The following is a 24,393-nucleotide window of genomic DNA, read 5'->3' on the forward strand; positions in this document are numbered from 1 at the left end:
CGCATAAGCTTTATCTCTCCTGCATCGCTCTTTTCTACGACCACCCACTGAGTCCATGTTTGCTTTCTGTGCACGTATCAGGATGAGATATTTCAAAACAAAGTAGGCGTGTATGAAACGTAGAGGCAATCTTTCACCTACTGTGGTCTCTGACCATTTTTGTCCCAGCTTGATAGTCTATCCTGCTCCCCATCCCATGCCAACTTCCCCAGAAGTTGAGGCCTAGTCACATTTAGTGTTAGTAGTAGAAAGAGGAATATTACAATCCAATAAAAAGGATACTTTAGCATTCATGAATCCATCGCCTTTGCTAGCCTTCTATGTCAGTCCAATAGGCTTGTTGTACCTCCTTCTGACATTCTAAGACTTTGAAGTCAGTCACTTCACAGCCTTCTCTTCCACATCAGATCCTGGAGGCTGAAGAAAGTAAAGTGTTTTAGTGCTGAGATGTCCACCACATATTGACTGGCCCTCTTCCAGGAAAGAATGTCTTTATGAATAATATGTGGTACTATTCTGAACACTCTGAGCACCCTCCAGAACTCAAGACAATCCGGAGATGCATGTAGTAGCTGAAGAAGGTGTTGATGTTGGATAGGGTTGGATTATTTAGCAGGCTTTTTCTTTTACAAACTATGGGCAAAAGTTAAGAAATGGGATCCTTTAACTTCTAGTTTTTGTCAGAGTCACCAGATCCTCGGGGTCTGTGCGTGTTCCCAACACTTCCACCACAAGACAGCTCCAATACTCTGATTAGATTTATCACAGAGTCTAAGAGAGTCCAAGTGGGGAAAAGGGGATTAGGACGGGAACAGCTGGAAGGAGACCTGTAGGAAGCAAAAGGTTAAAACACAACATCAAAATTACATCTCATGAATTCAGTACCATGCTACAACTCTAAGCTTCGTCTTTTCCAAAAAACATGAACTACCCTAGAATAGTCCTAAAACTGACTAGGCTTTAGATGACCGAATACCTGAGGAGGAAACAGGAAAAGTTAAATAGGACTTTCAGATTAGAGTACTTTCTTTAGCATGAGAATCAGGAAACACTCTGAGCAATTTCTAAACAACCATATGAATCTCCTTTTAAGAATACATATCAGGAACACACAGCATTACATCTAGAATTCTGGTATTGTTGTGTTCATCTCAGAAAAAACATTGGGAAGTGAATTGCGCACATTGCAGATTTTTATATGAGTATTAAACACCATAAAGGATTGTGCACCATGAAATCACACAATGTAGATTCAAGGAATAAATCACGCAACGTGTCAACTTGAAATGCTACCAAGAAAATGTCTTAGAATAGTGGCGCACAGTAATTCACATTAATTTTACACGAGGAAAGAATTGCACGTCTTGCCGATTCAAATGCCACCATACAAATATCAAGATATGGTAGCGCACAATGAACAACATGAAAAGCACTCAGGGAAAGAATCGCGCGTCTTGTCGATTCAAATGCCACCATGCAAATGCCAAGAAATGGTAGCGCACAATGAATAACATGAAAAATCACTCAAGGAAAGAATCGCGCGTGTTGCTGATTCGAATGCCACCATGTAAATGCCAGAAAATTGTAGCGCACAATGAACAGCATGAATTACACACGAGAAGTGAATCGCGCGTTTCGCAGATTCGAATGCCACCATGTAAATGTCAAGAAAAGGTAGCGCGCAATGAACAACAAAGTTAAATGCTCATGAAACGAGTTGCATGTCTTGCCAACTCGTAAAACATCATGTAAATGTCAAGAAATATCAGCGTGCAATGAACAACCATGTAATAACGAAGTCAAATCTTTATGGAATAAATTGCGCGTCCTCCCTATTTGCAAACCACCATACAAATGTCAAAAAATGGCAGCGCACAAGTAATCTGTTATTCATTTAAGAATTAAAATCAAGAATATGAAAATTCTCAATTACGGTGTTGGGAAATGTCCAAACACAGTCTTACCGCCTGGAAACAGTGATCACCAATGAGAGATGAGTGCAGAAGACTGGAAAATCCAAATAGGCCGCCGGGACAGGAGCTCAGGAAGAAGCTGCTGCTCTGCACCGGGACCTCTGAATAGTGAGCACTGGAAGTTGGGCTGACTCTCTTTTATAGAGTCTTGGCCCAGCCTAGAACAACGCCCAGGCATGTTGCAGGGAAAGTCTCTAGAAGGCCCTGAAAAGGGACCACACCCTAACACACTCTGAATGTCTGCAGCAATACATTGCAAATGCACAGTATTTATAAGTATTTATAAGCACCTTAAAAATGAATCTTTTGGATGGAATTCTGCAATGCAAAAGGTTAAACAATAACATATCATCACAATGCATAAATTACATTATCTTGCAAGTGTTGGGTTTTTGCATTCTAGATGCCCGTAGAGCGCGCACTGTCCTGGTGTTGACAGTTTTTCTCAGATTTAGTATGTGATAAACTAGCCCCAGCTGAAGTACTACCAATTCAGCCATTGCCTGCTTCTACAGCACCATCGTTTCACACATTCTCATTCAGAAGGCTTCAGCAGTCCTCTCGAATTCAGATGGTGTGGTAGCAAATCCATTCTCTTAGTCACCTCCTCGCATGAGGTTGAGGTTTTCTTACTCAGACACTTACCAGACCACATTGATGACAGCACTGAAGAAACTAGTGTCCAAATTGCTGCCTATTGAGGTACAGATACTGAAAAATTCAGCTAGATCCCTGCTCCGCCACACTGTGAAGGCATTTGCTTCACATCAAGCCTCAAGTCATTCTGCAGGCACAAGGATTGTGCAAGAAGTCCCACACCCGGTTTTCAGTTCCTCCACATCTGGACCGGTAAAAGCTACAGAAGACAAGTACCATCACAGTCTCTAAAGGTAATGCTGACCTCTCTGAGGCAAGTTAATTCCAGTGGAATCATGGCAAAGTGAGATCTACAACAGTGCATAGTTTTCTTTGGTATTTCACCTTCCTGACTGCATAAATCAGGGAGGATTATACATTTATTCTCAATCTAGGCAAGAAAGTGGCAAAGTTAAAAACATTTCAGGGCCACAGACCGCACTTACACCACTGACCTGATCATAAACACAGGCATTTTTATGCATTTGCAAGTAGAAAAGAAGTCTTCAGATTCAAAACAGATGCCCAGTGTGAGAAATTGGGTTGTTGGTTGACGAGGGGGGAAGCCCTACTCAAGCAAAAGCCACAATCCTGGTCAGGGTGAACCAAAGAAAGTCACTAAATCAACCAGTGGTTAAACCTCTGATAGCATGGCACAAAAGCAGTCATGCTTAATTTGGAGGCAATGTGTAAGTATTTATCCACCAAGAAATGTAGGAGGAAAGTTGTTACCTGTTTGACATTGGGGTACAGACATCCGTCTCTGCGGTCCTCTTTTTCTGTCAGACCCTATCATGAGAGTTAGGATTTCTTGAAGTGAACACAGATTGAAAAAATTGTTTCTTTCAAGTAATCAATGAATGCACTATCAAGTCAAGCTCAGTTGGAAAGTGTAAAATCATTTTGAGTATTTGGTAAGACTCAAACATAATGCTTGTAAAGGAAACTTTGTTTAGGTTTCTAATAACAAAACGTGCTTAGATGATTAGTGCTCATCGAGTTTCGTTGTTTCCTTTTTACCTTTTACATGAGCCAAATCTAAAAAATATATTGATCCAGCTTGATCAGAAAAGTAATTCTTAGGGAGTAAATATATTTCAATGCTGCTCTATATAGCATGGTGTAATGAATGTATTATCATTTGCTTTGTGATGTATTTTTTCTCTACTAAGGGAGTAATATCAACAATTGGCTATTGACCCGCCGAATATTTTTGGTAGACACTTTAAGTGGCCGCGAAAATGACCTAGAAAGCCATCCAAGAGTAATACGGATTGCAACTAGAATAACCATAAGGTAAGACTTTGTAAAGTGTGGTATAGTTTGTTTTTTCATATTGAGATATTTTCATTTGTGATCATTGGCCCTTTTTTAGAAAGAATGTCATTTATTGAACTTAGAACACACCTAGGCCCTGGAAAAAAGGCTATGTTTTTAAATATTTGATGTAGGTATATGTGCTTTCTAGAATTGTATGGCATATTATTTGCCATCATCGTCTAATACACTTAGCTCCCACCCTCCTAAGTCACATAGGTCCCCCACCTCATGCTTTTCCTATGACGCACTCTACCATATTAGTCTTTTTTTATTGAAAAGTCTTAATATCCGTCCAGGAAGCACAAGAACAGCTAGAGACATTTCATTGACATTTCATTTAATTGATGATGAGATGTAACTTAGATCTTTATTGCACAATGTGAGGCAGAAGCAGTTCCATCTGCGTGATGTCTTTGTTATGTGGTGGTTTTCACACCTCCAAGTTGTCATTTCTTTTATTACTCTGTCATCGATACTTGACAAATGTTCAATCCTATTATAGTGTATAATGCCTCACTAATTATGTGTACTAACTACTACTTATTCGTAAACTGATAGGCTCTAACAGTATTTGTTGTGTGCATATTGTGATAATAGTATGATACTGCAACACATACATTCCCTCATAGAGAATTATATGCGCAGATTTTACATGACCATTATAATATTTACTAATACGATATCCAGTATACAGTAGCTGCTTCTCAGCTGGATTTCTGCAAGAAGTCTCTGTAAAGAATGATTGCATGGCACCTGCTCTGGCAACAGTTTCTAAGTTACTGAGCCCAGCAATGAGTTACTGTGCACCTTCACACAGCAATGGACTGCCATGCCATCCTTTCAAGGAAAACACTCTGTCCAGTCACACTAACATATAATCCTGTCTTACCTGTGAGTGAGGAGGAGCACCTACACCTGATCATCTACATCTGTAACCAGAATATTTCCTGCTGATAAGCCAAGAATCCCATTCATATGATCTGTATCGAAGTGAGCTAGAAGACGTTTACGGACTGGTGTATCAGAAAACAAGTGTAGGCTAAGATTATCACAAACGTTAATGTTGGGTATTTTCATTCTTTTTGCTCTGATGTTGTTTGCCTTTGTTAGTGTTTGCATTATGATTATGACAATTTGAATCCATATTTGAAACTAATCCACAAGTCAAGGTATTATAAATTCTTGCAACTATATTTGGCTACTGTTTCTTATCTGGATTGAGGTGATTGGTGGGGTGGTGTCGGTGGTAGAGGGGGGCAAAATCAGATAAGCTCCTCTTATTCCATGCAAGTCATTAGACAGGCATGTTTTCTCCTGATTTCTAAATGCCTTTCTTTCAAGTGTCCGTAGTTCACAGGGGATAGTGTGAGATACCAGTCCATTTCCCTTCCTCTGGAGAATTCTGGCTACACTCATTACTCTGTTTGGGGCATCTAGTGGGTGTGCTCTCAAATGAGGTGGAAGTATGTAAAATCGTTCTCTACCCATCTAGTTTTCTTTCATTCAGACATAACCATAAATGCTCAAAGTTACCAGCTGTTTGTAATTGGTTTCTTACATTGTTGCACCAGTATGTAGTCCAGCCTATGAAAACAGAGAAGGGGTAACCCTTGGCTCTGTTGACTGTAATGCCATCTTCATTTTTATAGCTTGTTACTTTACTCATTTTGTATATTTTCTGTTCAAGTGTGTGGACTCTCCAACTCCCCTAATAGATGTGATCAAACATTTTACTCATGTGAAGAACTGAACAGGTCCTTCCCCACCAAGATTTAGCCAGGGAATCTACATCCAGTTCTTTGTAATAGACAGGAGAATGCAAAGTCTTCTTGACCTCTTATATTGTAATTGAATCTCCTTCTATATCTGTTTAAGATGGGGTCATTGTGGCACTGTATCTATAGATCCAGGGATTCACTTTTTTTCATAAAAATGTTGGATGATTACTTGCCTATTTGGCCTCCTCTTTAACGGTTCTTTCTGTTTATTGTAAGGGCACAGATTATCCATATATGGTGCTATTTATCACAGTTGACTTGCCTCCTTGTAAAGTTTTCTGTGAGTAAACAACTGGGTACTCACATCTATCTTTACTTTGATTTGTTTATTTGAGATACCTCACTAGGAGAATCTTGGATTCGTCTCTCAGCTCTTTGCAGCCCTATTGAAAGTGGAGCTCTCACTAGATATGAAAAAACATCCTCTCAGTTTCATATCAACTAGTTCATTTGAGAAGCACTGGTCCATCATCAAAGGGTGATTCTTTCCACTTCCAGAGTACACATGTTCTTTAAATGGCACAATCTTATTTTGCCAGTCTGTTGCACTACTCCAGTATCTATGATTAGTTTGTACATCACCAGCAGGGACCTTCAACAGCTTCAGGTTACCATTCCTCTTCTACAATCAATTTGGTTATGTTGGGGCTTCAAGGCTATCTTCCTCTGACTGCACAATGTTGTGAAACTTGCATTGGCTACAAGACCCATTAGATCATTTCAGGCTACTATTCTTGATTTTCTGCAGGTTGTTGACCAATGTCCTCTGGCATATGTGCAATCACATTGTTGTAATGGGAAGGAAGCATATGAAATGTCTTATTGTGTTCTATCAGGAACGCCCAACTTTAATGGTCTTACTGCCTGTCTTAAAGTTTTAAGAAAAGCAGGATTATTTGGCTTCATGAGGTAAAAGAAAAACACACACACACAATCATAGGCTGGAGTAGTTGCACTTCAGCCAGGAAATTTAACTCTGGACACGTTTTCTGATTCTCTTGTGGAAAGGAAAGGGCCCTCCACTAACTGTAGAGTCCTCAGATTTGAATTGACCAACAAAAATGATTTCCGTTCATCCAAGAGATTATTTGTGATGAACGTGGCTTGCAATTGGTAAGGGGAACGAGACTACCCCCTAAGTATCGGACTGTATTCAAGACGCTCAAAAGCTATTTATTTCAGTGCCTTCCTATACCTTTAGAAATCCATACTCATTTATTTAGGACATGGGAAACATCTGCAGCTCTCATTAAGCCATGCGGCAAGCAGAAACCTTTTCTGTAGACTTTGTGTGTTGGAAGTTGATGCCCCATGTCTAGTTTGTCATGCTGACAGACATCTTTGACTAGACAATAAATGTGAACTATTGCTAGTTTCCTCATCACATATGTTATTTTTGAAAAATTCCTTTGTATGGGACCGAGGAAGCATAGATGAATAAGTATACATTCTGCATTGTGATATTTACGATCAGAAATACTATCAGATTAAATTCTTAAGGGCCTTCATTTATACGGTCCATACTCGTTGCCCTCCATCCGACCTCTTTAGCCATTCCACGTGGGTGGTTAAAAGTAACTGAAGCAAAGTGAGTGTGTGGGAGTGGAGGCCTCCGATGTTGAAGTCCTTCGGTGCTGTGCAAGAATGTGTTCCTTTTATCTGTGATACAAGCAAAACATGAGTCTAGAGGAAAGGGAACTAAAGCCTAGCAGTACACGAATCACTGCAGTAAGTATCGTGACTCTAATTCTAGGATTAGCGCCATTAGCCTGTGGAAGGCTTTAATCTGCCTTTTCTAGGGATCTTCCTGCCTCACAAAATGCAAATCCAATCAAGGGGGATTTTTGTTATGAATATGGGAAGTATTTGCATGATTAGGGGAAGGTGAATTTAAAAAAGTGAATCGTACTAGATAGTGTTGATAATGTGCTCTGCTGGTACTGCGAGGAGACAGTGGAACAGTGCTGACATTATGAAAGAGGAAGGTTGGAATATGTGAATGTACGGAAATCAAGAAGAAGAAGCAGAAGGTCAGTGCAAAGAAAGGTGGCGTTGATAAACCACTGCTCTAACAGAAAAGACGTTGGTCACCTATGAACGAGGAAGATTAGCTTATTAAAAATGTTGTGTAAAGAAGAATTTAATTCACTTACACCCTTAAGATAGAGTTCAAAGGCAGTGAAACGTGGCTTCATGTTCAGACTACTGAAAGGAAATGCAAGCTCTGAGGCAACAAACACAAGACCTGTGAAATATAAAAGTGACAAAAAACAATATGTGACAGTAATTGAAAGTCAGCAAGTATGATTCAAAACATCTGAACATATGAACATTTGAATATATGCTGGAACCCAGAATGCATTTAATAGGTAATTTTTAATGTATACTATACTGTAAGCCGAACACCCTGTTTTCATCATTACTCCACCCATCCCTGTAAAGAAAAGAATAGCAGAAAACAGTGCACATAGCCATCAACCCAGACATGGGAATCGCTTCTGGGACCTCACTGTGCCCCAAAGAAGGGGACACCATCTTCTGCTTTCTATTTGTCTCTGCTCTCCCCCATGTCGTTGGACCAGATGTCAAGGCTCAGCACGTGTTAACTGATGATTCAATGTCAGTGGGTGAAAGGATCCTTGATGTCCAGAATTAGATGGAAAAGTCTGAGTCAAAGGCAAACGTTTGAAATCAATAAAGAAAGCTGGCTCGCTGGGAACAGGTCACCAGTGAGGCTCTAAACCTCAGATGTCTCAAGTTTGATTGTGGGTGTGAATCTTAATGATCGTTCACAGAGAGAGACCCTTCGGTGCATTAGACTTGATTCTGAGGTGGGGGAATGGCCTTCCCTGGCACCTTTGCTGAGATTGAATCTTCCCTTTTTACCCACCTCTCAAGTCCACAGTATCAGAGGAACCGGTAATTCCAGGATGGGCAGAGTTAGAAGTTACAAGTGGTACCCCGAGGTGTCCCAGAGAAATGAGGAATTCCCTTGGAAATCAGTAATTACAAGTTCCAGAATGACTGATTTCCCCCAGATAATGTGTCCTCCAAGACCTGTAATGACCTACCCTTCCACCTACATACATCCCTCCCTGATCGACTTCAGGAAGAAGCTCAAGACCTGGCTCTTCGACTGAGACCTGCACCCTCAGGGGTGATAGTGCTGCGCTATACAAATACTGGTTGATTGTTTTTTTCTGAAAGCAGCCAAAATCTCAAGGAGAAATGTTACTGAGCCCCATTAACAGAAGTTACTGGCCCCTTTGCAATTAACGTTTGTAATAAGGCCCTCAGTGTTATTTTATAAGACATATCCATTAGCAGCACAAACTAGGAAACAAACATTATAAACAGTAGAAAACAAGATATGGCAAAGCCAAATAGGTCTTGCCTATGGAAGAGCTGTTGGCTTTGCCAATGTGTTTTACACATGTTGTTCATCAGTGTGGCTGCTGTTCAGTATGGCTAAAGGTTATTGACATAGAGCAGAATGGCATGGAGTATTGTAGAGTGGAATGACGACGAGTGGAATAGAGTGTGTAGACTGGAGTGGCAGAGAGTGTTGTGTATTGGAGTGGCATAGTGTGGAGTCCTGTGGAGTGGCATACACTGGAGTGGCGTAGAGTGGACTGATGAAGACTGCATTAGTGTGGAGTGTTGCAGAATATAGTTGTTTAGAGTGCAGTGGCATTGAATTCAGCAGCATAGGCGTAGATTTGAGTGGCGCAGAGTGGAGTGTCACAAAGTAAACTGCAGTGACATAGAGTGCATTTGTGTAGAGTGCATTGATGTAGTGTGTTGTGGTTAAGAGTAGAGTGGTGTAGAATGCAGTGGATGCGAGTGGAGTGGCATGGAGTAGAGTGGCGTACAGTGCAGTGACACAGAGTAGATTGTTTCAGAGTAGAGTGAAGTGGCGTACCGTGGAGTGGTGCAGAGTGGTGCAGAGTAGATTAGAGTGGTGTACAGTGGAATGGCAGAGTGCAGGGGCATAGAGTTGGGTTACAGAGTAAAGTGCATTGGTGTAGAGTGTATTGGCACAGAGTGCAGTGGCGTAGAGTGCAGTGTTTCAGAGTGGCATACAGAACAGTGGCATAAGGTGGAGTTGAGCAGAGTAGATTGGTGTGGCCTAGACTGGTGTGGTGTAAAGTGCAGTGGTGTAGAGCAGAGTGGCGAAGTGCATTGGCGTAGAGTAGTACAGGGTAGAGTAGAGAGCTCAGCGTGAAGTGGTGCAGAGTGCAGTGGTGCAGAGTGGAGTTGTGTAAAGTGGAGTGGTGCAGAGTAGAGTAGAGTGGCTTAGAGTGGGCTATCCATGGTGTGATAACACAATGCAACACATTTTCAATTGAAATGACCATTACATTTGGACAGACAAACAGCTGTTCTAATAAAACTATACAGTGCACAGACGAAAATGTGTGGGAATAGTGCCACCAAGTGTAATGATTCGTTTTGATCATATTAAATTATTTGTTTCCAACACACTTTAGAAATTACAAAAAAATGTGCTTCATTTGTGCATTCATAATACTGATATATTCTGAAATACTTACACTGTTCATTTACGTGTTGTCATATGCTAGAAAAAACTCATTCCCACTCCCATTATCCGGCAAGATTGTCACATAAATCCTCTCACTTTAAAGTCAGAGGGAAAAAAAAGTAAACAAGCCCCCTTGGAAGACAGCACCTAACATTTGCCCTCGGTCTTTGAATGCACACGGTTTAGGCAAGGGGAGGGGCAAACTGAATCTGGAGAGCCTAAAGCAAATAAAGCCAGAAACTGGGAGTTACGTACCACAAAGCCAGTGGTAATCAACTAACGGAGTACATTCCTAGGTCAGCTTTCTGAAAGTGTTCTTAGAAAATCTAGAAATCAACTCTCCTGCTCTCCAACCAACTCCAAACCCTTTGATGTTAGGTTTCTAAGTGTAATTGTCTTTTACAAATGATGTTACTCGTACTTTCTTAAAATTAATAGTCCTTAAAGTTAGCAGTGATATTTTATGTTTTTTAGTTATAAGTATCTATCATTAGCAGTGACTTATATAGCATAAAGTTAAAGCCAGTATTGGTTGTACTTGTGGACATGAAATGTATTTTAGCATTATTTTTCCGTTTGTGCTTGGCACAAGATGTAGGCTGCTGCAAACTGTACTAATTTGCTTAATTGTTTTTTATTATGTCATAGAATTTTATGTATCTGTCTCTTTATTGACTCAATTACAGTACTAGCATTTTTTGTCTCTTAGTATCAAGCTCATACCAAACACTCAAAAAGGATCTATATATACTCCCCTTATTATTGTTGCCTACTCGGACGTTCAAGTGCAGAATGTAAAAACCCAGACCGTGGAGGTATGTACTTATTAGATTACTTATTTCTGTTTGTGCAATAACTGGTATGTTCAGAGTTTCAATTTTGTAGACAAAGGCGATGATAAAATACAACTAATAATGGGGTTAGTGGTAGAAAATAACCTTTTCTTAATTTATGCAGTTTAGTTATGGTACATGTTGTGCACCTGTTGTTCATTAATGTTTTTTGATCACTTAGTACTTTTTTATAATCTTTTTTGTTTTTCAAACGCCCAGCACTGGCAGGTTACATGATGTGTACGCATTCATAATCGTAAAAAAATGTAGTATAAAAGTGCTCTTGCATTCAGTTACAGATGTACAAACAGAAAAAGTGTAGTGATTATAAACATTAATTGTCAGTTTATTGAAAACTCTAAGAGCCAAATAAAGTAATCTGAAGGCACACAGGGGCAGTGTCCTTGCGCTTTGCATACTGTACAGCATGGTGTCCCATTATGTAAGCAGTACCCTGATCTGCTCTGCAGAACTGCACTATATGACGGTGTATACAGCTGCAGAACACCTGTTGCACCCTCAGGTCATTAGCAGTTAGACCCATCACTCTCTGTGAGCTTCCTAGTATGTCCCCAGCCTTTAGAAGTATCCTCAAGAGAGCTGATATGGCCATGAGCAGAGCCCGCTGCATACCTTGTCCCAAGCTTGCCTTATGCTGAAGATGATGGCAGATCCCTGAAGGTTTAGTCAAGGATGACCCTTTTGTGTGAGACTCCTTAAATCTGTTATTTGTTGGTAATATTTTGCTGATTTTCAAGGGCATCACAAACATACACTCATTCACAAAATGTGGGGAAAACCTCAGATAAGTATTGAAGGGGCATAGGCTGCACAGATGTTCTCAACCACTCTATATTGAATCACTCTGTATTGACTATCAAAACAACTCAAGCTATTAAAGTCAGGCACGCAACAGGGATAGTGGAAGGATTTGTAAGTACTGGGAGGAGGGGGAAGTAAGCAACCTGAAATATTACTTCTTCCTCTCTTAATCCTCTCAGTCCTTAAATCATGAAGATCTGTTAAAGCAGACACAACCGTCTTTAATAATCCACCAAAAGCATTAATCCGGATAAGAGGAAGGGTCAACCCCAGAAGTGAACACCACCCCCTGCCATAGTGCAAAAGAAAACTGATGAGCACTGAATAACTGAACTGCAGAAAGCATAGTAACAGCTCCAATAGGTGCACACCCCCCAGAAGAGTGGATGCTGGCAAGAAGCAACCATCACAAGTCAGATGGCGAGCTAAGTAAACTAAAGCCAGCCGCTGGTGAGGAAGTCATTGCACACATCCAGTAACATGACTAAAGTAGGGCCTGCAAGACAGGAGCACGAGGATTAAGGCCACTTATGACCTATGCACAGTAGGAAAATTAGAGAAACACCACCAACCAGGGGCAGGCAGTCAAATGAAAGTCAATCAAGAGGGGCATGGACCAGTCTAAGACTGATGTCATGCCACCTAAAAAAGTGAATCCCTATCATTTGTAGCACAGGTGGAAGCCCACATTCAAGCATCATGACCTGCACAGAATAGGGAATGCAGCGCATGCAGAAGCCAGATACCATTTCCTAGCCAGAGGCAAAGGGAAAAACAGAATTCAGGGCAACAGCCATCTGCAACCCAGTAAAAAGCATTCAAACTCCACAACAATGGCACTTCTTGCTCTTTGGGGAAGCTCATAATACAACTTTAAAGAAGGCTCAAGGTGAAATAGGATGCAGCAGCCAACCCCACACAAAGGCTAAGACCAGGAAAGTCATGGAAGGAAACAAACCCAAATGATGATGGTCAGGCATACCACCTGCCAAGGCATACATACCATCACAGGAGCAGAAACAAAGCCACTCAAATGCAGAATTCTCATAAAACCAATCCAGAGGTGATGAAACATCATCGATAAACAATCCAAGTGTGGTGTAGGACAAACCACAATACCAAACAGATCGCAAAGCAAAGGTCAGAGAGTGGGGGAGCACCAAGCCCCAAATAATAAGACTGGAACCAGGAGACAAAGCAGCTCCAGGGCCTGGCTAATGCTTGGGATGGACCACAACCAGACCACATACTAAAATAGTAGGCAAATATATCCCACAGGCGGTGCACCAATGAGAAGAAGGATCCAGAAGGAGCGAGATCTCCCATGCCAAAGTCTCTGTTGCGTCTCCGGCACAGAACCCCAAATAGACATTTAAGGACCAAAGACTGACACAGCATTAACACCTCTGCTCACTTTATGTTGCCGAAACAATGGTAACAAGGGCACCACAGTGGATATAATGCATTAAAATCAGTGTGTCAACCCACAGATAAAATTGCATCATGCTGCAGGAAGACCCCCAAGACAAAAGGAGGCAGGCACAGAAGACCTTATGGGCAAACGCATGAACCAACAAAAAGGCCACTCCAAGCTAGCTCAGCGCACCCCCAAACAACCACAGGCAAATTGGGAAGTGGATTAATGAAAATACCAACCAAAAGATAGGCAGGGAGAATAAACCTCAAATCGATCAAGGGCACAAAGCAAAAAAGGCAGACTTATAGCATACAGTTGACACAACTGAGCCTAACCCTTCAGCAACAACCCCAAGCAGATCATGCCCCGAGGGGAAGACCTCCCCTGGTCCTAAGTCCCCAACCAGCAAAAGAGAACTCAAACCGGGGCAGAGTTGCAAACAAAGTGAAGTGGACTAAAAAGACAACCAGAGATCTGCACTAGGTCCGCAACCTAGATGGCATGAGCATGGGTGATAAGAAACCCAAAAAAGGGAGCCTAAATATAGTCCCTCTTCCATGCCTCAAAAAAGGGGTGGAGTAAGAATGGATAGGCCACAGGAAATGAGGGACTAAGATCAACCCGGAACAGAAATCTACCATGTGAACACAAAGCCAGCCAGCCTATTAAGCACACCGAGCACCTCCATCAGGCTGCATGTGTCCTTCACACTACGCAGTCCCAGAGCCCAATTGGAAGTAAACCATTGGACCTTAACAAAAGAACAAGGTATTGCAACAGCTCAGACCAGAGAACATGGCTCCACCATTGGGTTTACTTCTGGATATTGACCATCAAAATTAAATGTGATATCCTGTGTGGATAATTACCTACATATACGTGAAACCAGACAAACTACTTTCTTTACGCTGTCTATCATGCCCAGGTACCTAGGAGCATCCTTTACCGGATAACCTGACCCTCCACCTCCCAGGCGGCATGCTTCATCATTGGGTCATGTTCCATGCTGGGTGGGCAGTGCAGTACTCAGCGAACCCCTCAAGATTGGCTCTTTGGTGGAGATCTTTTCTCACCCTTGTCTAAATAGGATGAGGGGGTAGTGAAAATTAGACAGTCGTGGGTGTAGCGACCCTATGAAACCAACCTTTATAATTGGGTTTTACCTGCGGCAAGATTAAAAATTGGTATGGACCAATAGAGCAGAAGTTATCTGTTGGTCCTATTAGTGGTCGACATGTTTCATGCCTCCCTGCTCGGAAGGGCCAGTGACATTTCATCAGGACCTGTAGATAGATTTCAACCGCACACTGTCTAAGAAAGCCCTAGATCACTTCTGGTGTTATTTAGGTATTTTTAGTGAGTGGGTTTCCTTGTTATGGAACTCGAGTGTTAAAAATTAAGACAAATCTAGAAGACAGAAAAACACATATAGGTACATTTACAAATATATATGAAAAGGTATTGCCATAATACTATTTGGGAAAATTCAATATCACACGCCACATATCTGTGTGAGCACACTCAATCATATGCAAAAGAGTCGACTCTGCAAATGGTGAATAGTTGTTGCGCTAATGCTAGTCATTTAGTTACTTAGTCATTTATTTAGGGCCCCTAGGTATTACATAGCCCACATAAAGTGGAACCCGCGTAGCTGGAGGGAAGCCGGCACCCATGGCCGGGTCCTGGAGCATCTGACTTTCGGCTGTGCGGAGCGGGAGCCCATCCCTGTGAGAGACAAAGGGGCCTAGTCTGAGGTTGTCAGTTGAAATGCTGCACTGCACCCGCACATGCGGGTTTCACCTACCTGCCTGCTGTGCCTGGCTTGTCCGGTGCTGTGTGATTGTGGTAGGCCCGTTCAGACCCCAAAAACTGCCGGAGGACCGGTTCTCGGCCTGCAAGGGTTGGGGCTCAGCTATGTGGCTGCCCCTGCAGCCTAGACAAAGAGCTGGAATTTGGAGCACAGGCTACTCGCAAATAAGAGACTGGGCCACTAGTGCCGTTTGCTATGCCCCTTCCCCCATGGAGGTTAGAACACTACTTTGGGCTGGCGGCAGCCCCTGGGGATCAAGAGGCCTTGAAGTGGTGCTCTTCCACCGCAGCCCCACCCCCACCACCACGACCAACGAGGATGAAACACCAGTGAGTCAGTGACATAATACCAAAATGGTGAGAGACAAAATAGCACATGTTGCGCAACAAAGCACTATGGACCAGTTTACAACACAAAGCTTAAAAGGATGCCAGGATGCAGCTGATTAGGACAGCTTGCAGGTACTTCAAGGTCCCACAAGAGCACAGATGCTGGCAGCTATTGAAGCCTTGCGCATGGCGGTCCAGGCCAAAACTGAGCCCTCAATGTGAATTTACTGCTCACTGATGTCTGCAAAGTAACGGAGATGACATTATAATGGAGAAACAAGTAGGCAAGTTCCAAGCGGAGATGAAGACTCTTAAAACTACTCTGACCGCTTTAGAGGCTCATACGAGGAAGCTGAAACTAAGGGCAGAGGGAAGGGCTTGCAGATGCAATTTGCGCTTTGTGGGATTCCCACAAAAGGCTGAGGATTGCGAACTGGAGCTGTTCCTGGAGGAATGGATCAGAGCGCAGCTTCTAGACATTGGGTTGTCCTTATTCTTTGTGGTGAAACGAACCCACAGATCGGTGGCTCCCCCACCACTACTAGGGGGTACCCAAGGACCATCATAGCAAAGTTACTTAACTATAGAGAGAGTGATGCAGTTCTTCAGGGGGTGCGCAGGAGAGGTGAATCCTACCTTTGAGAAACACATGGTTAGGATATTCCCAGACTACACATGGCTAGTCCAGAAGCGATTGCAGTCCTTTGGCAGAGTCAAACAAAAGCTGGGGGCAATTGGGCTTCAATATATGCTCCTTTATCCAGCCAACTTAAAGTGTTACACAGTGGCCGTTCTCACTTCTTTACAATGTTGGGGGACGTCTGGGACTGGCTGGAGATCAGAGGCCATGGTCAGATTAGGCCTGGGGGTGGGGAACCATGGGGATGCCGGGGACAGACCCAGAGGAGTCCAGAGGACTGAGCCAGGATGCAGGTAGAGAAGCAGACAGTGGCACTCTGGAGCTAGGGTAGTGGTACACTGTGATGGCACACTGGATCTGGAGCAGCAAATACAGGAATGGAACTGACCAGGGCTCTAGTAGAGTTAGTCACGTTGGTTGATTCTGTCTGGAGTGGTTCAGACTTGTGGAGGGGTTGCTGCTTCCTAACACCGCACTGCTTCCACCCTGAAACGTATTGGTGTGACACCGGCGGTGGAGTATCCTTTTACTGATGCCCTACATCCAGCAGATGTGATTCTGCATGCGGCTACTTCACATAGAATAAACTGGGGATGCATGTCTGGTCCCTTATTGTGGTCTTGATGCTAGAAAATGTGACACTGGGCTCCAAAGTGGATTTCAAGATATATGGGCCGTGGTGGAACTATTGAGCGCACCAAGACCTCCAATTGTGTATTGGATTGCAGACACTCAACATCCGCGCAAACCCCTCTCAGACTCCTCCTCCTCTTCCTCCTCCTTCCTTTAGTGTGAAAGATAATCTTCTCCCTGGGCAGAGGTTCGTAGTGGAGGGCAGAAGAGATCAGTGATTTAGTGACTGTAGGACTGCATGAAAGTATGCTATAGGGTTGCCATAGAGGCTGGATTGGAGCTGGGGTTGACATCTGTGGACCTGGACTTCAATCCCACTCTAGGGAGATACCGCTGTTCATTGAGAGGGATTGATTCACTTACTATAAACACATGTTTTTGTTGACGTCTACTTGGGTGGTTGCGGTGTCACATTAATAGAGGAAACACGAGTTGGATTGTAATGTGTTTACCCGAGATGGGGGGGGGGGGGGTGGGAGTTGTATTAGTTTTGTCACTTACAGTTTATTGCAGTGACAACAGTGCTCTGCCCAGGGGTTTGTGGGGTAGGGCTCAACAGAGGGATCCCTGGGCATACAAACTTAGGCTGTCCAAAGGGTGACTCCACTAGTCTTCTCACGTGGAACATGAGGGTCCTGGGCTCTTTTCGTGAAAATGAAAAGATATAGGACACACACCTATTTAAGATGCTTGGTAATCCACAAAACCATTTTACATGAGGCGCACTTGACAGACAGGGCAACACAGAAATTACAAAAAGTGAAGAGGCCTATTGTACTCATCAACTTATTCCTCCTATGCAAAGGGGGGGGGGCTCCATCTGAGTGGCACCCGATTGCTCGTTCCAGCAGCTTAGTCATACAGCAGACTTTAAGGGGAGATACATTTTATTACATGGCCGATTGGACGGAGTTAAAGTGTGCCTCCTCAATGTCAATGCTCCCAACATAGATGACGAGGGATTTTTTGCATCCCTAGAGGACGCACTCCTACATAATGTGGGCATGCCCATTATCTGGGAGGAGATTTTAATTGCGTCCTTGATGGCGCATTGGACAGACACCAACCAAGGTTGGGTACTAAGCCTGGCATGGCTGCAAGGCTGACTGAAACTATGCATGGGATGCAGTGTACAGAAATATGGCGGGAACTCCACCCAATGGTAACACAGTTCTCCTATTACTTGCACACACACCATGTACACAGCAGATTGAATCGTTTTCTTACAACCATAGATGGTGTACTAAATATTAGAGGGATGGGTTTATCAGGTGCGTTACCTTCCGGACCATGCACCTCAGATTCCGTATCCCTCTGTGGAGACTCAGGCCAGAGTCGTTGGTGACTCAGAGTTCTCAAGCAGACGTACGACTGGCACTGCAGAATTATTTTGATAATACCTAGATCTCCACAGAGTTCAGGGGGGGGGTCAAGTGGGATGCCTTTAAGGTGATGGTCTGGGGGGAATGCCTCGGAAAGGTGTATGATACTTGGAGAAAACTTGAATGGGAGATGCTAGAGGGCAAAGCCGAGTTTACTCAGCTCCAGTAATGGACTTTAGGTGAAGAGGACGGACTTGTGGAACTCGCTGATGCACACAGGAGGGTTGCTGAAATCTGGGATAGGCTGGATCAACACGTGAGAGAGGTGGGATCGGTCAGACGGCATGTTGGCCTGGCTTCTGAGGAAGGATTTGGTCCACAATACCTGGCCTTGGGTACATTCGGGTATGTCTGTTATACACATCAGTCATGGCAAGAGTGTGCACTGGCCAAATAGTATCTGAGGCCTTCAACATCAGGAGGGGAACGTGACAGGGATGCGTGCTGTCCCCACTCCTCTTCTCCACCGTGGAGCCTCTGGTGATCTATCTAAAAGATAAACGTGGAGACAGTGGAATACAAGTGGGGGACACGACCCACGTGCTGTCCATGTATGCAGACAACACTCTCCTTTTTGTGCCGGATCCTGTCTGATCTGTCCTGCAGCTGCTACAACACATAACATGACGGGAACATATCAGGCTTCCTAATTAACCGCCATAACACGGTGTTGTTTCCCATGGTATCATTGACTCTACGACCATCAACAGCCCTCCCAGCATTGGGACTCCCTTGGGAAACTAATCACTTCCAGTACCTTGGGATACAAGTGACCACATGCAAATGACCTGAACATGGGGTGTACCGTTCAGGACTGCACTCGATCCGTGACATATTGGAAGTCCCTGCTGCTGTCAGTAATGGGGCGGGCGGCTCTTAGTAAAATGGTAGTCCTGCCAAGATGCCTGTACGTTATGCAGAACTCTTTTTGTACCTTGCCAGCTACACTTTTTAGACGCCTCGATTAATTACTTGGTTCACTAATCTGGGCTGACAAAAGAAGCAGGGTTAAATTAGAGACCCTGCAACTGGACCTGGAGGACTGAGGCCTTAACCTCCCAGACCTCCGGCTATACTACTTAGCGAGGCTGCTTCAGTATGGGGCATTAGGGTGTGAGGAAGAACCTAACTGGATAAAAAGAACTGCTGGTGGGACTAGTGCCTGAGGCTGGCCTCCCTAAACTCCTAATGGGTGTGCGTATAACTCCGCCGAGCATCCCATTTGTAGTGTCTAAGGTTACATTGGCCCGGGAAAGGGGTGTGATGCATGTATTAAAGATGGCACAAATATGCACGGATCCTCCGATTGTGATGGCTTATGCCATTTCTATGTCTGAAGGCCTGTGCGGATCTAAAACCATGGATAGACTGTGGCTGTTAGACTGCAGGTGATCTTTATTTGAATGTTTTTCTGACACGTACCGAAGTGAGCGAGCTTTTTGGGATTGCCCTGGCGCAGTTCCTGCAATATGCTGTTTTATCGTGCACGGCCCGCGGCATATGGATTATTTTTACTTGACGAACCGGTGGAGTCCCAAGTGTTGATGGTTTTATTAGACCCGGGCTGCCCTGAAGGTCTTATCTCCCAATTTTATGCAGCCCTAAAGTGTGACAGGCATTGTCACAGCTAATACCTGTCCTTGGTGGGACGATGACCTCTATACCCCACTCATGGACAGCGAGTGGAAGTGTGCCAGACGATTTTATCCACATTACGTGGAGCTGCAGGGTGTTACATTCGTACTGGACGCAAGTCATAAAATTGGTGACCCGAATAACTGGGAACTGTAGTGCCCACACAGTTTGGCATTGCCTTGTAGGCCTTCTACCACTCCCTAGGAAACGCGGAAAAATTAGTTCCAGGTTCGCTCTTCTTCGCTTGGTACTTGCCAGGCACTGTATTGCCATTCATTGGGCAAGGGTGGCACCCCCAACTCAGAGCAGGTGGAGGACAGATGTGCTTGAATGGGCAGTGGCGGAGGGGGTGCGCTTTTGGAGCATCTGCACAGATGAGCATGGAGAGAGTGGAACGTGATGGTGGATCGGGTGGGGGAGGACCGGGAATAGGGAGTGGGGACCTCACCTGAGTGTTCTCCCAAAAATGCACACAATCCCCCACCCCCCACTTAGAAGATACGTAGACAAGCCACATCACCTAGCAGAGTACACCCCGACGCGGTACATGAGTCATAAGATGTGTGACTGGTGGATGACGTCCCTGAGTGAGAGTGCTGGGATTTAGCAATTGGGACTTCGCTGTTTCCCAGTTTTGGGGCCCTCTTGTTTTCACCCTTTATTTTTGCTCCCCTTTAAGGATTAAAAGCTCCTTCCATAAGGATCTCCTGGTGGGTGGCTGCTTCCCCCCTTTAAAAAAATAAAACCGATTCAATCAAAAAATGTGCTTTCTAGTGCTCAAAAGTGAAATCCACCAACCGCGGCTATCTGGTCAAACCTGACCTGGCCAAAGTGTGAGGCTGACCAGGATGGAGCCTGGGTCGGATACACTGAGCAGTAGGCCTCAGTCTGAAATTTACCTTTGCACTTATTCACTTTTCTGGTTCTTTTTCCCTTGTCGTCGAGTGGGTTTCCTCAGCAGGTTGGCTTTCGAGTCGATGACGGCAGCTTGCTTCAGCTCAAGGCCTCAGTCAAGTCCTAGAGGTCCTGGAGCTCCGTAGCTTTCAGCTGGACAAACCTGAAATCCAGGCCGGTTGCGGTTCGACGACGGCTTGACTCTTGATGACCGGTCAGACGTCTTATGGAGCTTTTTCACAAAATTTCTCCAGATGTCTCTAAACTTCCAGAAGGTCTTTTGGGGGTCTTGAAGTTGAACACCAGCTAAGGTTCTAGAGGATCTGATGTGCTCCTTTGGGGAGTTGGGAATGCAATTCCCACAATGCATCTGGTCAGAATCCTTAAAAGTCCACGGGCCGCTGGTCAGCTGAGCTCTTCTTGCAAGGATTGATGCAAAGGTAGTTCCTTTTACCTGTTGCTTACAGGAAGTCCACTCCTGAGTCTTAGAAGCAAATCAAAGTCCTCTTTTGATGAAGCCCAGTGTGCAGCAGGTGCAGTCCTTGTGGGTGCATTTGTCTTAGTGCAGACCAGGGGATTAGCAGGGCTTTCCTTCTTCTTCAGGCTTCTTTCAGCAGGGATCTGAGGTACTGGGCAGCACTCCCATATTTATCCAGGTTTCTGGGCTGCCAAGCAGGGGACACCCCTGAGCAATGGGGTGCAGAGTGCCACCCTCTGGATGGCCACTTCCTTAGAAGTGTGGCACATTTTTGTCTCAGAAAGCACTGTTTCTCACAAATTCAAGATGGAGAAAATCTCTCCTGGGGGTTCAGGTCTGGGTCAACCCACCCACAGGTGTGGCTAACTTTCCCCTACACACCCTTTCCATCCAGCCCTCTCCTAATTTTATTACCGGGGCTCACATCTAGCAGGGCTTGCAGGAAATAAGGGTGGGCCTGGTTTCTGTCCTAACTGTTTTTCTCCCTTTGAAGACCAGTTTGGCTAGCCAGTCCCCTTCCTGTCCTGGCATCTGTCTCAGCCCAGGCCACTTCACACCTCATCAGAGTAGCTCAGCCTGTGAAAGGCTGACCAATCAGAAGAGGCTGCTACAGGGCAGACCTTAGAGGGGACTCATATGTAACAATAAGGTAGTGTGAGGCTTTGGAAGTACTTTTAATTCCAAATTTGAATTTGGGCTTACTTTTATTTTAAAAGGAGCCTGCAAAGCAGGGCCTACTTTAAAATGATAGCAGACCCCTGCAGTGCACCTTTAAGTGCCTTAACTCTGCTGGTGTCCTTAAACCTACATGCCCTACCATATGCTAGGGACTTACACATAGGTTGCCAGAGCCAATTGTAATTATCCCTAATTACCATATACCTTCTAAACAGAGCACTGGCCCTGGGCAGCGGAGCCAAGGGCACAGTCAGAGTCAATAACCACCAGTACAACAAAATGGGGGTGATCAGGGCATAAAGTATGACATTCTCACACCTTTCTTATTTTCTTCACTTTTCTTCATATGGAGGACTGACACTGCTTAGTAGGTTTACACATGAACATGCCAGAGGTTAGTTACTAATGTTCTTAAAGTTACACTTGCACACCACATGTATATGGAATGTGTCTCAATCCAAAACTTGCCTCCTGCCTCAAAAGGACTCCACTTTTGCCGGCTTTTCAGCTGTTGTAATTATTCATCAATACCCTGAAGATCATTGATTCCTGTCAACTGGCTTGTACCGTTCAGAAATTCCTCACCTTATGAGCGATTCAACATTAATGTCTTCAGCTAGCATTACTTCTTCTAAAAGTTATGGCGCTCTTTGCATGCTGTATTATGATGCATACAACAGATTTCTAAGGGACTCCTATTTCAATTATCCCATTATTTTCTATATTCATGTATGATTACAAATAAGACCACAAAAGAGGGGAGTGCAACTTAATAAACTCATAACAGGAACTTTAAGCTAAAATACATGTTTCTTCTAGTTTTGGTCTTCAATTTCTTAGTGAAATGCTGATGAGAACCGTCTTGAGAATCTTGCATTCCTCTTTTCATCCTCTTATTAATTGGTCACTAAGGCCTATCGTGATTATGGTATGGGAGCAAATTCAAGCCAATTACAAATCCATGTAAAGACACGTAAAACTGCCATTATCAGCCCCTGTGAAGACATCTCAGACATATGAGCATTGCTAATGAGTTTTTAACTCCAAAACAGCGCAATATAAAGTTTAGCTGGATCTGCTGACCTTCAGTAGCAAAAAAAAACGTATTTCTGCCCATATGCCTTTGTGTGCCTCAGGTTGTAATGAATCCACTACTAAATGGTCTGTTTAAGAAATTAGACCAATTGTTGGTCTTGCTAGTCTAGACTGCCAAGCACAGCAGGGTTAATTTGGAGAAATATAAATTTCCCTGGGAAAAGAGAGGTCAAGGATTACCAGATATGAGTTTCTGCGACATGGCTGCACAGTCCAGTAATGGGATTTAGTGGTTTGATGGTAACCCAAATTTAGAAAAATAACTATTGAAGATAACACATGCGCAGGTTGATATGGGAGAATTTGACTGGTTTTATTAAGACTTTGAATATGATCCTGGCATTGATTTCTACAAAGTTAATACATTCAAATAATTGATCATGTATTTTATATTGTAGGTTTCCTACTCGGTCAGTTATGACATGGATCAGTCAGAAGCACTTATTCAGACCGATGTGAGTTACCATACACAGATATATTTTTTTAAGTAAAATTGAAAACACAACAAGAATTTCAATTTTTCTCTTTCCTGAAAGGTTGCAGTAGGAGTACTTGGGGGTCTAGCAGTTTTATGGTCCCTTCTCAAGACTGTATGTTGGAAAAGACGCATTGGAAGTCCACTGATTGACTTACAGGTATGAAACAGTTTTCGGTGCGGGCTCTTTCACTAAAATACCACTAGAAAGAAAAGCGCATCAGTGTTGAAAAGCAGAGTTCATGCCGTTTTTACAGTTCCTGAAATTTTGCATCCTCTCGTGGCCCTGTTTTGTTTGTAATTTAACATTTTGTCTTCTAAACATTTCGATCCCTTCCTATTTGCAATGTTTCTGAAAGGTCAGGCGCATCTTCAACATACCAAAACTAAAGTTCCAATGGTTACTGTTCCGTTTATGATCCAAATACAATAATGTCATGATATGCCGACTGAGCATGATGATGCAGAGCACATAAATGGCCCCACTCTGCCTGAACCTCCTTATTGTACCTTCCATGCCCAGAAGATGGCGCACTAGACCTTGCTGAATGTTGTGCCCAAGATTTACAGTGGGCTTCATCATTAACAAATGGTTTGGGTTGTGAGAGCTGTCACAAGTGAAAGATATTTACTGCTTTGGATCTTTGTTAATGATTATAGTGCTGTAACTGACACAGCATGACCCTAAAGGCTCGGTGATCTAGGTTGATGCTCATATTGCAGGTTAGGCCCAGACGGCTGAGGGCCACTGAGAAAGAGGAGCATGCTTGTCCTCTCCACTGCATGAAGTGGGATGCCTGTGGCAGTCCCTCAGTAGGACCAGCCAAGCGGGCCCGGACCTGTAGTGACATCTGGTGTTCTAGGCTTTACGATTTAAAAAAAAAAGGAGGTCTCTTCCTAGACCGCTGTGGACAGCAGGAATGTCTTCTCGCCAGACTTACAACTGAGGCCAGCAAAGAATGGGTGAACCACTCACTCTCCAGTAGTGTGGGGTGCGGGGTGATCAGGGCAGGAGGAGG

At 43.8% G+C, this 24,393-nt stretch overlaps 1 protein-coding gene across 2 annotated transcripts in view; it reads left to right on the forward strand.

Moving 5' to 3' along the window:
- Positions 1–24,393, forward strand: part of TMEM67 (transmembrane protein 67) — a 663,651-nt gene that overhangs the window by 267,866 nt on the left and 371,392 nt on the right. For both annotated transcript variants that reach the window (XM_069220469.1, XM_069220470.1), the window contains exons 13-16: positions 3,782–3,905; positions 10,960–11,065; positions 23,298–23,354; positions 23,436–23,534. In XM_069220469.1, the coding sequence (XP_069076570.1) occupies positions 3,782–3,905; positions 10,960–11,065; positions 23,298–23,354; positions 23,436–23,534 (386 nt within the window). The remainder of the gene's footprint in view (positions 1–3,781; positions 3,906–10,959; positions 11,066–23,297; positions 23,355–23,435; positions 23,535–24,393) is intronic.

The sequence above is a fragment of the Pleurodeles waltl genome, chromosome 2_2, assembly GCF_031143425.1.
Source record: "Pleurodeles waltl isolate 20211129_DDA chromosome 2_2, aPleWal1.hap1.20221129, whole genome shotgun sequence".
NCBI classification, from domain to species: Eukaryota; Metazoa; Chordata; class Amphibia; order Caudata; family Salamandridae; genus Pleurodeles; species Pleurodeles waltl.